The 13,830-nt window shown below is 37.8% G+C and overlaps 1 protein-coding gene across 1 annotated transcript; it reads left to right on the forward strand.

Annotated features, from left to right (window-relative positions):
* The first annotated feature begins 10,952 nt into the window (after nt 1-10,952).
* LOC149374606 (uncharacterized) lies at nt 10,953-11,522 on the forward strand. The gene has a single exon (XM_089592431.1). The coding sequence runs from the start codon at nt 10,953-10,955 to the stop codon at nt 11,520-11,522; it is 570 nt and encodes a 189-aa protein (XP_089448557.1).
* Nucleotides 11,523-13,830: the final 2,308 nt, after the last annotated feature.

A 13,830-nucleotide genomic window follows, 5' to 3' on the forward strand; every position in this document is an offset into this window, starting at 1 on the left:
GGCAAGCTTATCAGAGTCATCCCAAATAATCAGATATTGTAATCAATTAGAAAATAAAATTACACAACATATAATAAAACTTGGAGAGAGTCGATACTTTGGTAAACCACGTATAGTTAAATGTTCAAGTATTATTGAATTTGGTCTTTCTAAAAATCAAACATCTTGTTATCATAGAATGTTAAAAAGAGGATGCATATTTTCAACAAGTAATAAATCAAATATACGCACGAGTAACTGATATGCTCAAATAGAGTCAGGCTCATTCATTAAAATAAATTAGTTTTAAGTTGATACAGAAAATCGTAAGGAATTGACAATCTGTAATAAAAAAATAACGGCGCCTCTTGATTATAGCGACTTTATCCATTCAGTGGTTAAAGTAGAGAACGAGAAAATATCAATAAGCACAAGCTCTATACAAAAAATTGCAGTTTATGTAGAAATAAAAAATAACAAGTATATAACCACTGTGCAAAATATGCATAGTATCAGCTAAAAAAAATTTTTACTTATTTAGTGATAACCAATAGTAGATTTGTGGAATATGAACAGGATCTTACGTGTTGATATATAAATAATAACCCACTTACATGTAAACTATAACTTAAAATATTTGTATTTGTTACACTAATACATAAAGGTATGATTAATCTATTAAATAAAATATAGTTCTATTTATGTTTGGTGCAAGCTTTCTTCAAAAATTAATCCATTCCAATTCTCTTTTAATTAGGTTATATATCGGGGAGAAAATCCTATAACATTGTATCCCGGGGATTTACGGGGCGAAATCTAGTTTACTAACAACCAGAGTTCAAGGAATTTACCAGGAATTGAACTCTCAATCCCTAAAATATCCTTTTCTTCACTAGCACTTAACGAGCCATTTTAGTCCTCATAGGGGCGGCTTTTTAAAATAACAGTTGTAATAATCATAGTTTGTATCTAAAAAAATATTAAAAATACATAAATCTGTTGTGAAAGGAATTATATATATTCCATATGAAATCTATTTGGAATTCGTATAGAATGCTTATGGAAAATCTCGCTTTCCACGTGGAAATCACAATGATATTGAATGGATTTCACAAGGATTTTACACGAAAAATTTGGACGGATTTCTATTAGATATCTTTTTGCATCTTGGCCGAATCCAAGTAGAATCCATGTACATTCCACCAAAAAATTTGATAAATTTTTGTATGGAATCCGTATAGATTTCTAGAAGAAATCCAGTAGATACTTCTAATTGGGGAAATATATGATGATATCTATGTTCATAATCCGATTTATGGTAATTATTGTTGTGCAGAAGATCCTAAAAGTTTTGATACAGCTGTAGGAAGTTTTGAATCTGATGTTCGGGAAAATGCGATTAAAAAAAAAAGTAAATGTTAAAATAAAAATAAGACTTAGGTATTGGTAGATAAGCCAAAAGATAAGGAAGTTTTAGATGTGAAATGGGTTTATTCGAAAAAGGATGAAAACAAATTTAAAGCTAGGTTTGTACTAAGAGGGTCTCAACAAAAAGAGAATATTGAAGAAATTTATTTTTATGCAGCTAAGATGCAAACTTTGAAAATTCTGTTATTGTATTGCTGCCAAGAAAGCTTAATTACTGATCAGATGGATGTTAAAATTGCATTTTTTAATGGAAAAGTAAATTCAGAGGTATATATCAAACAACCGCAAGGTTTTGACAACAATTTTTATTAAGTATGTAAATTGCAAAAAGCATTGTGTGGTTCAAGAAGAAAGTCCTAGAGCTGTGTTTGAGTGTTTTGATGAATTAATAAAAAAAATAGGATCTGAAATTAGTAAAGTAGACAATTGTTTGTATTCTTTGAGCAAGGGGTAAGATAAAGCTTAGATTATTTTATTTGTTGATGGTCTAATAATTTGTTGTATAAGTCAAAAGACTTTTTATGTGTTAAAGGAAAAATTGTCAGAAAGATTTTGCATGAAGAATTTTGGAACAGTAAAGAATTATTTGAAAATAAATATTAATTATAATATGAAGAAAAATGTTATGTTTTTGAGTCAAATAAGTTATATTGAAACTTTGGCAAAAACGTACAAACTAGAAAATGCCGAATTATATGATACACCAATGGAAACAAATTTAAAGCAAGAACAAGGAAAGAGATGAGAAATAATTTGAAGTATAGAAACTTGATTGGCGAACTTTTGTATATAAATTCAGGCATGATACCTGATATAAGTTATAGCGTTAATTATTTGAGTCAATTTCAAAATTGTTATAATGGAATACATAATAAGTATGCAATGAGGATTTTTAAATATGTGTACCTAATAAGAGATTTTAACCTGACTTATGAGAAAAATAGTAATATAGATTTAGTAGATTGCTTTGTTGATTCAGACTGGGCAGGTGACAGTTTTGATAGAAAATCCACATTAGGCTATGCTTAAAATTCAAGATCTTTATCGGGTTTTGTTGGGTGCATTAAACGAAATATAGACCACCTTAGCTAACTGCATTGTATTTAGGAGTCTCTAGCGTGTGACTATAGGACTAGATGTATGCGTGTGTGTATGCATGAGTGAGAGTGTAGCACTGCGCAACGTGTGCACTGATACAGCAGATGTGCGGATCAGTCTCTTTCGTACATAGCTAGCGGACAGACGTGTTTCATCGTCTTTGCTCCTGCAGCTCCTTTTCATGTGTTGCGCTGCCCACGTGTATACCGGCATAACTCTGCCATCTTTTTCTTTTCGATTATTTGAACACCACTGTAAATTCAGTTTTATTACTTACCTCTTTGTTCACAACTAGTTTGATAGTTCTCATCTACTGCGATTGTTTTCTAATTCTATTTTCAAGTGATTTGATCCAATACGCTCAATAGTGATTTCTAGATCACATAATACCTTTTATTATTTGCTTGAATAAAGTAATTTGGTTGTGCTTAATGTTATTCAAAATAAGTGCAGTGTTGTGTGTCATTTTATTTTAACACCTTCTACGGCACCCCTTCATTGCCTAACGTCCTTTCCCCAACCTAGTGTGCTCCCAGTCCCGGCAAAAAATCAACCGAAGATCAGGAGTTTGACTGGCCTTTGACCTTTTTATACAGGCTATGTAATAAGATTTTTAGGTAATGTAATTTATGTAAAACTCGAAAATAAAATAGTGTAACAAAGTTTTCGACTTCAGTGGAGTATGTTTGCTTTGTCAGAGGCTGTAAGTGAATAAAAATTGATAAATGATGTTGTATTTTAAAGTTTAAGTTGAATGAATCAATAAAATATTATTATGAGCCGTGAGCATCGCAAAATTTGGAAATTTTACAAAAAAATTGAAACATATTAAGGTGCATTATCGTTATATTTATGAAAGATACTTAGAAGGAATGGGTGATATGGCAAAAGTAAAATCAGAAAGTAATATTGCAGATACTTTTACGAAATCTCTTGGAAGGTTCAAATTTAAAAAATTTAGAAGTATGTTAAATTTGGCATAAATGTAAATAGGCGTGTTAAGTATATTGTACATTTATACAAACAAATATATATGTATACGTATAAAAAAACAACTGGTGGTGCCATCTCTGGCCAACTATAGTTGTAAGATATTTGCAGACGCTTGGCGCTCGGACGCGGGCGCAAGGCAGATCTTGTCCGTCCGTCGAAGCACGCGGTCATGCCTGCAAGCAGCCAGTTGTCGTTGGCTGTGGTGTGTATTGTTCTTATGAATATGTTCTTCTTTCATTAAATATAATAAGCTATTACAAGATGTGCTCACTTATTTCCCGATCCACGGAATAAATTCCTTAATATATTAACAGTAAATGAGTGTGTGCATACTCCTGGCTCTCTTGTGAATTGGCTGTGAACCAATCCCCACAATCTGCGTGATCCCCAAAAGCGTGAGGAACAACTGCTAAAATAATTTTTTAAGTGTTCGAAGTATCATTAACATTATGTTTTACTGACTGAGTAAAACATCTCGAGAAGAACGTAATTACATTCAGAGACAGTTTGATACAGTACAGAGCTTTGTTAAAGTTTTTATGGACATGAATCTTATCAGACCACTTAAGGTAAAGGTACTAGTCGGGAAACAACTAACGACTCCTGTACTAATAATAAAACATGTATTAAAATTATAAGAAAAAAAGAAAGCAATAAGGTATGGACCAATACAAAAAATTTACCAGCAAAAGAACTATTACTCATGTTTACAAAGTCATTACATATAACTTTTTAAGTATATCCATGTTAAAAAAAAGATAAGTTAGTTGATACATTTAGAAGTTGACATATGTATGCCTCTTGCATGCCGCAATAGAGCTTTTCTGACTTTGTTTAACCGTAGTAATTCTTACGAAATGAATCATGCTAGATAAAACAAAAATTTATCGACATGCAATTTATTTCTTTCAATTTATTTTTGTTCGCGTGAGTATCGTTATCCGAGATGAATCAAGTGGTTTCGGCACGCTACGGTAGTGAGGACTCGCTTGCTCTCGGCGTAAGTGCTCTATGTGTGCTCTATAAATCCGTGTGAGTCACCCCCGCCCTCGACCTCGTCAGAATCACTTTGATTCTTTCCAATTGTAAGTTCGAGTTTTGGCAATCGTACGATTCCTCGCAGGTACGTCGCCAGAGACAGTCGCTGACTCGCAGCACTGCCTCTCAACAATCGTCCAGATTTTGGTTCTTTGGCCGTCTAGGCTCAATTCGAATACCTCGTCAGCAAGGCAGTCATACGCCGTCTAGGGGTAAGCAGTTTCGCCCCAGAGGCTTCTATTGTTGTGAATATTTTCGAGACCGCCGTTCTTCAGTCAATAAGCACAAATTGTTGATTAACGTTTTTCGCGTCACTTCTCAATTTTTTATTAAAGCCACATTATCGTTGCAGTAATTGTTGTAAAATTAGGACAAATATATACATTTACATTAAATAAAAAATACCAGCATATTTTTTATCCATCCTCAAACATTACCTTAATTTTGGCTACGGTCGATGTCGCGATTCAGGTATTTTGGTCCACTCAACAATTAATTGATTGCTTCTTTTTTGTATTGTTTAAGAAAAACGAGTCGAGAAGCTCTAGGCTCAAACAGTTCCCTGTTCGTGGACGTTTAAGCGAGCTTAAACTCTAAAATTTTGGTAGCAGAGCGTGGTTGTCCATTACCACGAATTTACCATTGGCAGCTCGGCCATTTTCAAAGCCTGTGTGACGTCATCGTCAACATCGTTGCGGCCGTTTGGACGTCGAAGCCTTCATCGAGCAGCATAGAGGAAAAGAGAGAGGAGAAAAGTGACATACGTAATCTGCGAGGACATTCGATCAATTCTTTGTGCCGAATTAAGGTAGTAATTCTTTTACTACGCTTTTTCTTTATCGCCCTAACGAACTTGATTTGGCAAGCTATTTCTTCAGCGTTTGACCGATTGCGAGCAAGCGGGGGAAGAGGCAGGTACTGTAAGTATTGTTAAAATAATTCTCCATCTCTCTCTATCTTGAGTTTGGCTTGAAATTATCGAAAATAGCATATTTTCTAGCTTTGAAACGTATTGTTTTGATTTTACTTAGCTGTTTGTAGTCATCAAGGCCACTATTGTTATTAAATTAGCCTCTCGTGTATTCATTTCATAATTCAAATTTTGTATTGTCGAATTTTCGGTAGCTGCTATCTAGCTTACGCGTCATATTTTCGACGAGTATTTCATTCTTTTGAGAAATCGTAACCGTTTCGTTTGTATTATTTCGTTCTCAAAATGGACAAAATTTTTAAGGCTTAACTTAAAACTTATAGTAATATACTTAATTTTTACGATAATTTCAAAACAAAAGTAGGCTCCTTTCGCATTTTGAAGCTCGTCTAAAGTTGCTCAAAAATTATTGGAAAATTGTTGTGGATCGTCATAATGACTTATATGAGTATGAAGACGATCTCAAAAATGAAAATTATTACAAGCAGGATTTTTTTTCTTCAATCGAGGATGCATACATCGGTGCAAAAAGTCGATTAGGAGACCATATAAAAACTTTAAAACCGAATCCTGTTCCCGGTGGTCAGCCACCGCTAAATCAAACAGTTACGATCGAAGAGTTCTCGGTACCCTCGCTTTGTTTACCAACATTCTCTGGTATTCATGACGAATAGGAATCGTTCAAACAACGATTCTCGTCGATGATTCTTAATAAACAATCGATTTCAAACGTCGAAAAATAACAGCACTTGCTTAATGCTGTTAAAGGTCAGGCTGCGCAGCGCCTTAAAGGCCTCGATATCACAGACGTGAATTTCAATGTCGCTTGGGATAAATTAGTTCATAGTTACAATAATACGCGAATTCGATTATTCAACAATCTTCCAAAATTAATTCAACTTCCCTCGGTGCGACCTTGAAATGTACAGGATTTGAATATTATTATCGATAGTAGTGAAGAAGCTGTACGAGCCTTGCGGGAGCTAGAGTGCCCTGTAAATTATTATGATAATTTGCTCGTTCATTGTATCGTTCGAAAACTCGATCAGCATTCTCGCAAGAGCTATGAAGTTTCTCAGAAAGCTCGCGAAGGATTTTCCACGTATGACGACATTAGCCATTTTCTCGAGCGTAGAATTCAGTCTCTCGAGCAATCTCGCGTTCCTTTAGAATCCCAAGAAAAGCGAACGTCTCAAAACGCTTATCTTTATTCGTCAAACACACAACGCGTATCGGCTAATTCAACGCAAGCTGTCGACTCGTCTTCGAGTAAAGCAGCTCAATCCTGTATCGTGTGCAGCAATGAACATCTTATTTACGGATGCAAAAAGTTTGGGGCCATGTCTCAACCCGAACGACTTAGTTTTGTAAAAAAGAAAAAATTGTGTTCAAATTGTTTACAACAAAATCATTTTCTAAATGATTGACCATCGAAAAAACGCTGTTTTGTATGATAAGGGAGACATCACTCCAAACTTCACATCGATAACCAATCTCAAAATCCGCGAGGTAACAAACACAAGGGGTTCTTCTTCGGAAAACTCCGACCCGACGTCTCATGACTCGGCAACGTCGGTTGCAGCCTATACGGCTTTAGTAGATAGTACTGTACTCATGACCACTGCTCAAATCATAATTTCTGACTCGCATGGAAATTCAAGCACGGTTCGTGCTCTTATCGATCCAGCAGCTGAACGTTTGTTCATCGCTCAACGAGCGGTCTCTCAGCTTAGTTTGGCTACTAGAAAGGTCAACCTTTCTGTCGTTGGCGTAGGTGATGAGGGGACCTCTCACGCTTGCTCTGAAGTGCAAGTCACTCTATCGTCTAACAAAGACAAGCATTTTCGCATCAGCTCGTCAGCATTAGTGCTCAACGAACTTACTCGCTACTTGCCGAGGCAAAATGTCAATTTCTCTAATTGGCCTCACATTCGGGGGCTCGATCTAGCAGATCCACATTTCTGTGAGCCAAGAAAAGTGGATTTTATCGTTGGCGCGGAAATCTATCCGTCTATTATAGTAGAAGGTCTCAAACTCGGTCTAATCAGGACTTCCGCTGCTCAAAAGTCAGTATTCGGCTGGCTTTTAACAGGCCCTACTACTGCAGTACCCAATAACAAAGAGGGTCAAATTCGTTGCCTTCACTCGTTCACCAAGACTTTGCTCTCTGAACAACTCGTCAAATTTTGGGAAATCGAAGAAATCCCTCGTAGAAAAATATTGACTGCTGATGAGCTTTTCTGTGAAGAACAGTTCACGAAAACTCATTCACGCAATAGAGAGAGCAAATTTGTGGTCCGTCTCCCATTTTCCAAATCTCCTTCGCTTATTGGATCCAGAGACATCGCTGTAGCATGTCTTATTCGTTCGGAAAGGCGTTTACACAGAAACGCACAACTTGCTGGCTTGTACAAAGCTTTCATGCGTGAGTACAGCGAGCTACAACACATGCAAATCGTGCCAAACGATCAGCTCAATCGCTCTAATTTTTATCTGCCTCATTACGCAGTTTTTCGTCCTGACAATCCAAAGAAAATACGTGTAGTATTCAACGTTTCGCAAAAAACTCCAAGCGGCTTATCGCTCAATGACATGTTGCTTTCAGGTCCCAAACTCCAGACAGACACATCAGTAGTTTTGTCTCATTGGCGATTTTTCAAATTCGCTTTTACTACAGACGTAGAGAAAATGTTTCGGCAAATTTTAGTTCATCCAGACGACGCTGACTGGCAACGCATTGTGTGGCGTGACGATGTCACTAAACCCATCCAGGACTACAGAGCCATGACTGTTACCTACGGCACGGCTTCAGCACCATTTCTCGTGCTGCGAGTAATGAGGCAACTCGCAAAAGATGGCAAAGAGTCGCATCCAGAGGCGGCTGCCGTCCTAGAACACCAGTTATACGTCGACGATATCTTCTCAGGTGCAGGCCAAATCGAGGAGGCTTTACGTCGTCAGGATCAACTGGTCGAACTCTTGGCTTCAGCTGGCATGACGCTAAGCAAATGGGCTTCCAACGAGCCTCGTCTACTGCAAGGACTGTTGTCGCAATCAACGAATGAAATAGATGTCAAACTTGACGAGGTGATATCAACTCTCGGCCTAAAATGGCTTCCTAATATTGATTTTGTATTTAAAGTTTAATTAATTTATCATGACGTTGAAATCACTAAACGTTCGATCTTGTCGGAAATCGCAAGACTTTTCGATCCATTAGGTTGGCTAGCTCCGACTCTTGTTACTGCCAAGATTATTTTACAGGATCTTTGGCTTCATAATCTTGAATGGGACTCACTACTTAAAGGTCAACTCAATCAGCGTTGGTCACAATTTCGCGACGAGCTTTAAGGTAGCTTCAGTGGCCTCAATGTTAAAATTATAAATAACCCAACCGAGGTTAATAAAATTGAATTATATTTTTTGAATTCCCATCTTTCTATTCGTATAAGAAAAAATTAAGGTTGACGATGAAAATTGTAAGAAATCATGCTTACAAAATCGTAGTTTTAAGACGGGTTAGATAGGAAATGCAAGCTTACGCGATACACGACCTACTGCTGCACTTATATAAATAACCCGTAAGGTGTAAAAAACATACTATCTTGTGTATATTATTACGCAGTTTTCGATGACATGAGAAAAGTGTCTTGTTATCAAACAAAATCTTTAAATAGTCGGAGACTAAGTATACAGTTGCGAGTGCAAGTCAGCTCTCAGCTGTCTGCATTCTGCAGAGTACATATATATAGGTATAACTACTCTTGAACTTAGGAGCGTACCGTAACAGTTCATCAATTAGGGCACCATGAAACTTTTTTGTTTTTTTATATTAACTCACTAAAGTAACAGATAAAATGTAGAATATGGCTTACAACAGTCTCTACGATAATTTTATACCATATTTTAAAGAAAATAATGATTAATTTTTAGTCTCCCCATTTTGATACGGCACTAGGCGCTGGAGCCACCTTAAGACATCTCGTCGATAAGAATTCCAAGGTGGATAGGTGCAGCTGAAAAGGACGAGTGGCATCTTCACGGCTTCGCAGATGCGTCAAAAAGAGCCTATGCCACTGTCATCTATGCTGTCATTCCAGGCCACACTGCAAGCCTACTCATAGCTAAAACTAAGGTTGCACCGACTAAGGTGCAGACACTCCCTCGATTGGAACTGTGCGGGAGCACTATCCTCACACGTCTAGCAAATCATTTGCTAACACACTTTCGTTACCCACCGCAAAGTGTCAACTTTTGGAGCGATTCAAAAGTCGTTTTGGAATGGTTCAAAGGTCATCCTTCAAAATGGCCTACATTTATTGCAAACAGGACGAGTAAAATTGTTACTACGTTCCCTGCAGCCTCATGGCATCACGTCAAATCAGCGGGCAACCCAGCTGATTGCGCCACAAGGGGGCTCAGTCAAAACCAGCTGTCAGTTCATAGGCTTTGGTGGCACGGACCCACCTGGCTGACAGCTCATGAAACTGATTGGCCGAACTCTTGCTCCATGGGAGCATCGCTCGGTCCATACGTGCTGGCATGTCTTGCTCAAGAGGAGCGGAAACAGCAAGATCCGGTCGCTGCAACAGCGCATTCTACTTGTTTGCTGTCTCTTCAAAAGATCTCTAGTTTTTCAAAAATAATACGTATTCTGGGGTACTGCGCTCGCTGGAGCTTGAACGCTTTACAGTTACAAACTGAGCGTCAAACTGGTTTTCTAACTAGCCATTAATTGAGTATGGGTAGACTTTTTTGTTTCAGATCAATTCAAATATATCATTTTGCTGACGAGATGCATCGTCTATGTGCTGAGAAACCACTTGGTTTGCGAAGCCATCTACTCAAATTCAAGCCGTTTGTCTGCAAAACTGGCTTGATTCGTGTCGGAGGTAGACTTCAGCATGCTGCTCTGCCTTTCAATGAGAAGCATCCAATTATACTTCCTGGAAATTCTATATTCGTCAAGCGTCTAGTCGAAGAGACGCATTTACTTACACTGCACGGTGGAGTGCAGCTCATGCTTTCACAGCTATATCGATCTTTCTGGATCACAAGAGGCTCACGTTTGGTGGCTGGTGTGTATCATCCATGTGTAAAATGCGCCAGATTCGGTGCCCGTAGCCCACGTCAGCTAATGGGACGGCTACCAGCAGCTCGATTGACTCCAACACGCCCTTTTGCACGTATAGGTCTCGATTACGCAGGACCAATACCTTTACTGTTCTTCAAGGGTCGTGGAGCAAAAACTACTAAAGGATATGTAGCCATATTTATTTGCATGGTTGTTCGAGCCATTCATATTAAAATTGTTTCAGATTTGACTGTCGAAGCTTTCCTCGCAGCTTACTCTCGTTTCTGTGCACGTCGAGGAGTATGCTCCGTACTCTACTCAGACAATGCAACCACGGTCAAGGGCGCAGCAACCAAGCTGGGCAAGCTGTTTGCTCAATCATCATCCTTTTCTTAGGCTCTGTCAAGAAACATGGCTACTCAAGACACAGAGTGGATTTTCATTTCGCCTCGTGCTCCTCATTTCGGTGAACTATGGGAAGCTGCGGTGCGCAGCTTCAAGCACCACTTTCGACGAGTCATCGGCGAATCGACTCTGACGTTTGAAGAGTTGTCAACTCTCACCACCAAAATTGAGGCCTGCCTCAATTCGAGACCTCTTCGCCCTTTGAGCACTGAGGCCACTGATGCTGCTGCGCTGACTCCTGCGCATTTCCTGGTCGGCTCGTCATTACTAACTCATCCAGAGCCTTACGACACATCAGCCCAGCCTTCAAGGCTTACCAACCGCTGGAGGCTCTTAAACAGCCTTCGAGACTCCTTCTGGTTACAGTGGAGAAAGGAAGTTCTCCACCATCTTCAACAGCGAAGCAAATGGCAAATGCCACAGTCAAATTTGAAGATACGTGACGTCGTCATCATAAAGGACGACCTCACTCCCCCAACCAGCTGGCCTGTGGGCCTGGTGACCGAAACGCACCCAGGCTCTGATGGCTTAGTTCGAGTCATTACGCTCAAAACAGCATCATCCACGTTCAAATGACCAGTCGTCAAGCTAATCAAGCTGCTTACTGAGCCCAAGCTTAAAAACTGGCAACAACAAATTCATCATCAAGACTTCGCGCCTAAGCCTGCTGAGGCGGGAGGACTACGAAAATAATTTAATATTACAAATAAATCTTTTTTTTTTTTTAGCTTTCGCGAGTAGAATAGAGAAAGAGACTATTTGTAATTTAATATTATTTGTAAACCTTCCATTTATAATGATTTTTTGTTTTCTTTTTCAATTCTGCTCATTTATGCAATCGGAGTGATTTATTGTAAAGGGTAAGCTACCCTCGTTATACTAACCTTTTCTAATACTGCCTTATCTCAAGAGCAGTCTAGAAATAGCTCTACACGTAATCAGGCTTATCTATCTCGTTCTATTAATTTTTATTAACGGTTTTTTTTTTTTTTTGATGCTTCACTGCGTTAAGGCGGGCGGTATGTTCGCGTTAGTATCGTTATCCAAAATGAATCGAGTGGTTTTGGTGCGCTACGGTAGTGGGGACTCGCTTGCTCTCGGCGTAAGTGCGTTATGTGCTTTCTATGAATTTGTGTGAGTCATCCCCACCCTCAACCTTATCAGAATCACTTTGATTCTTTCCAATTGTTAGTTCGAGTTTTGGGAATCGTACGATTCCTCGCAGGTACGTCGCCGGAGACAGTCGCTGACTCGCAGCACTGTCTCTCAACAATCGTCCAGATTTTAGTTCTTTGGCCATCTAGGCTCAATTCGAATACCTCGTCAGCAAGGCAGTCATACGCCGTCTAGGGGTAAGCAGGTTCGCCCCAGAGACTTCTATTGTTGTAAATATTTTCGAGACCGCTGTTCTTTGGTCAATCAGCACAAATTGTTGGTTAACGTTTTTCGCGTCACTTCTCAATTTAATTGAAGCCGCATTATCGTTGCAGTTATTGTTGTGAAATTAGGACAAATATATACATAAATATTTAATAAAAAATCCCAGCATATTTTTTATCCATCCTCAAACATTACCTTAATTTTGGCTACTGTTGATGTCGCGATTCAGGTATTTTAGTCAACTCAATAATTAATTGATTGTTTCTTTTTTGTATTGTTTAAGAAAAACAAGTCGAGAAGCTCTAGGTTCAAACAGTTCCCTGTTCGTGGACGTTCAAGCGAGCTTAAATTTTAACAATATTTGAAAAATAATATAAGTACTGATAATGTTTTTTAAATAAAATATTGCGTGTTTCTTCTGACCAATAATTAAATTTTTAATTGTGCAAGGAACGGTACAGTCCACATGCACGTCGTTGAAACAAGTATTATTTGAGTTGTTTTTATAATTGTCAGTGCAGTTATTGTCATATTTCAGAATTTATTTGTTAGTTACATGCAGTAAATTTTATTTTATATTTTCAATTGTAAGTATAACTGAGGTTTATCAGTAAAAAAAAAATCCAACCTTAAAGTCTTAATGTTTGACCTATGCAAAGAATGACATTTATCTTTCCTGTTTTATAAATAACAAATAACACCTGTTACAAAAAAAGACACGAGCAAAACGACTAGGGGTAAACGCACCATCTACCGTACACCCGTAAATTCACTTTATTTTGTTACTATGATTTTCAGACAGTTTGATACTAAATATCGACTCAGTAAATTTTAAATTGTTATTTAGGATCTCAAGACAGCACCGAAATTTTTTTGAGGTGTTAGAGCTTGTTAAAATGATTTTATAATAAAAATATGAAATAGAAGTCGTGTTCCTATTTCCGTACTGCCGTTCTCATTACCGGACCCCATCTACCGTACGCGTTCCTATTACCGGACCCCATTCACCGTTTGACGACAGATTTGACTATAACCTCACATTTTTGTTTAAAACTGCATATCGATCTCAGTGCCTGCTACATAAATCACGATGAAAATGTCAAAAGCAGAGAAAGATGGAAAATTGAAAATCAAGGAAAAAACGCCAAGTCAATTATGCAATTCAAACAGATAGCAGACAACAAAAATAATAAAAAAAACAATTATAGAGAGAGAAACAAAGATTAGGCAAAAAAAACAAAGAATTACGAAAGCAAGAAGAAAAGTTAAAAGCCATTGTAAACAGAAAAAAGTCTGTTGAGGAAGATTTAATGGACGAGACAGAAGCTATTGATTTACAAAAGCAGATTGGAGAACTTCAAGAGAAACAATTAAAACTAAACCAAAAAAGAAACAAAGATCCATTATGAGTAATTTCTGTAATGCAAGTTATTCTTGAATCTTCATAACATCGTAAGTTGATTACTATTATAGTCTCAAGCTTTTTTACTGATTTTTGTCAGTC

This window comes from Copidosoma floridanum, unplaced genomic scaffold (genome assembly GCF_036245765.1).
Source record: "Copidosoma floridanum isolate Cflo_tuat_1 unplaced genomic scaffold, Cflo_Japanese_pri ptg000017l, whole genome shotgun sequence".
NCBI classification, from domain to species: domain Eukaryota; kingdom Metazoa; phylum Arthropoda; class Insecta; order Hymenoptera; family Encyrtidae; genus Copidosoma; species Copidosoma floridanum.

What these genes read in the sequence shown, in the direction of transcription:
- LOC149374606 (XM_089592431.1), top strand. Translation starts at nt 10,953, where the DNA reads ATGGCTACTCAAGACACAGAGTGGATTTTCATTTCGCCTCGTGCTCCT.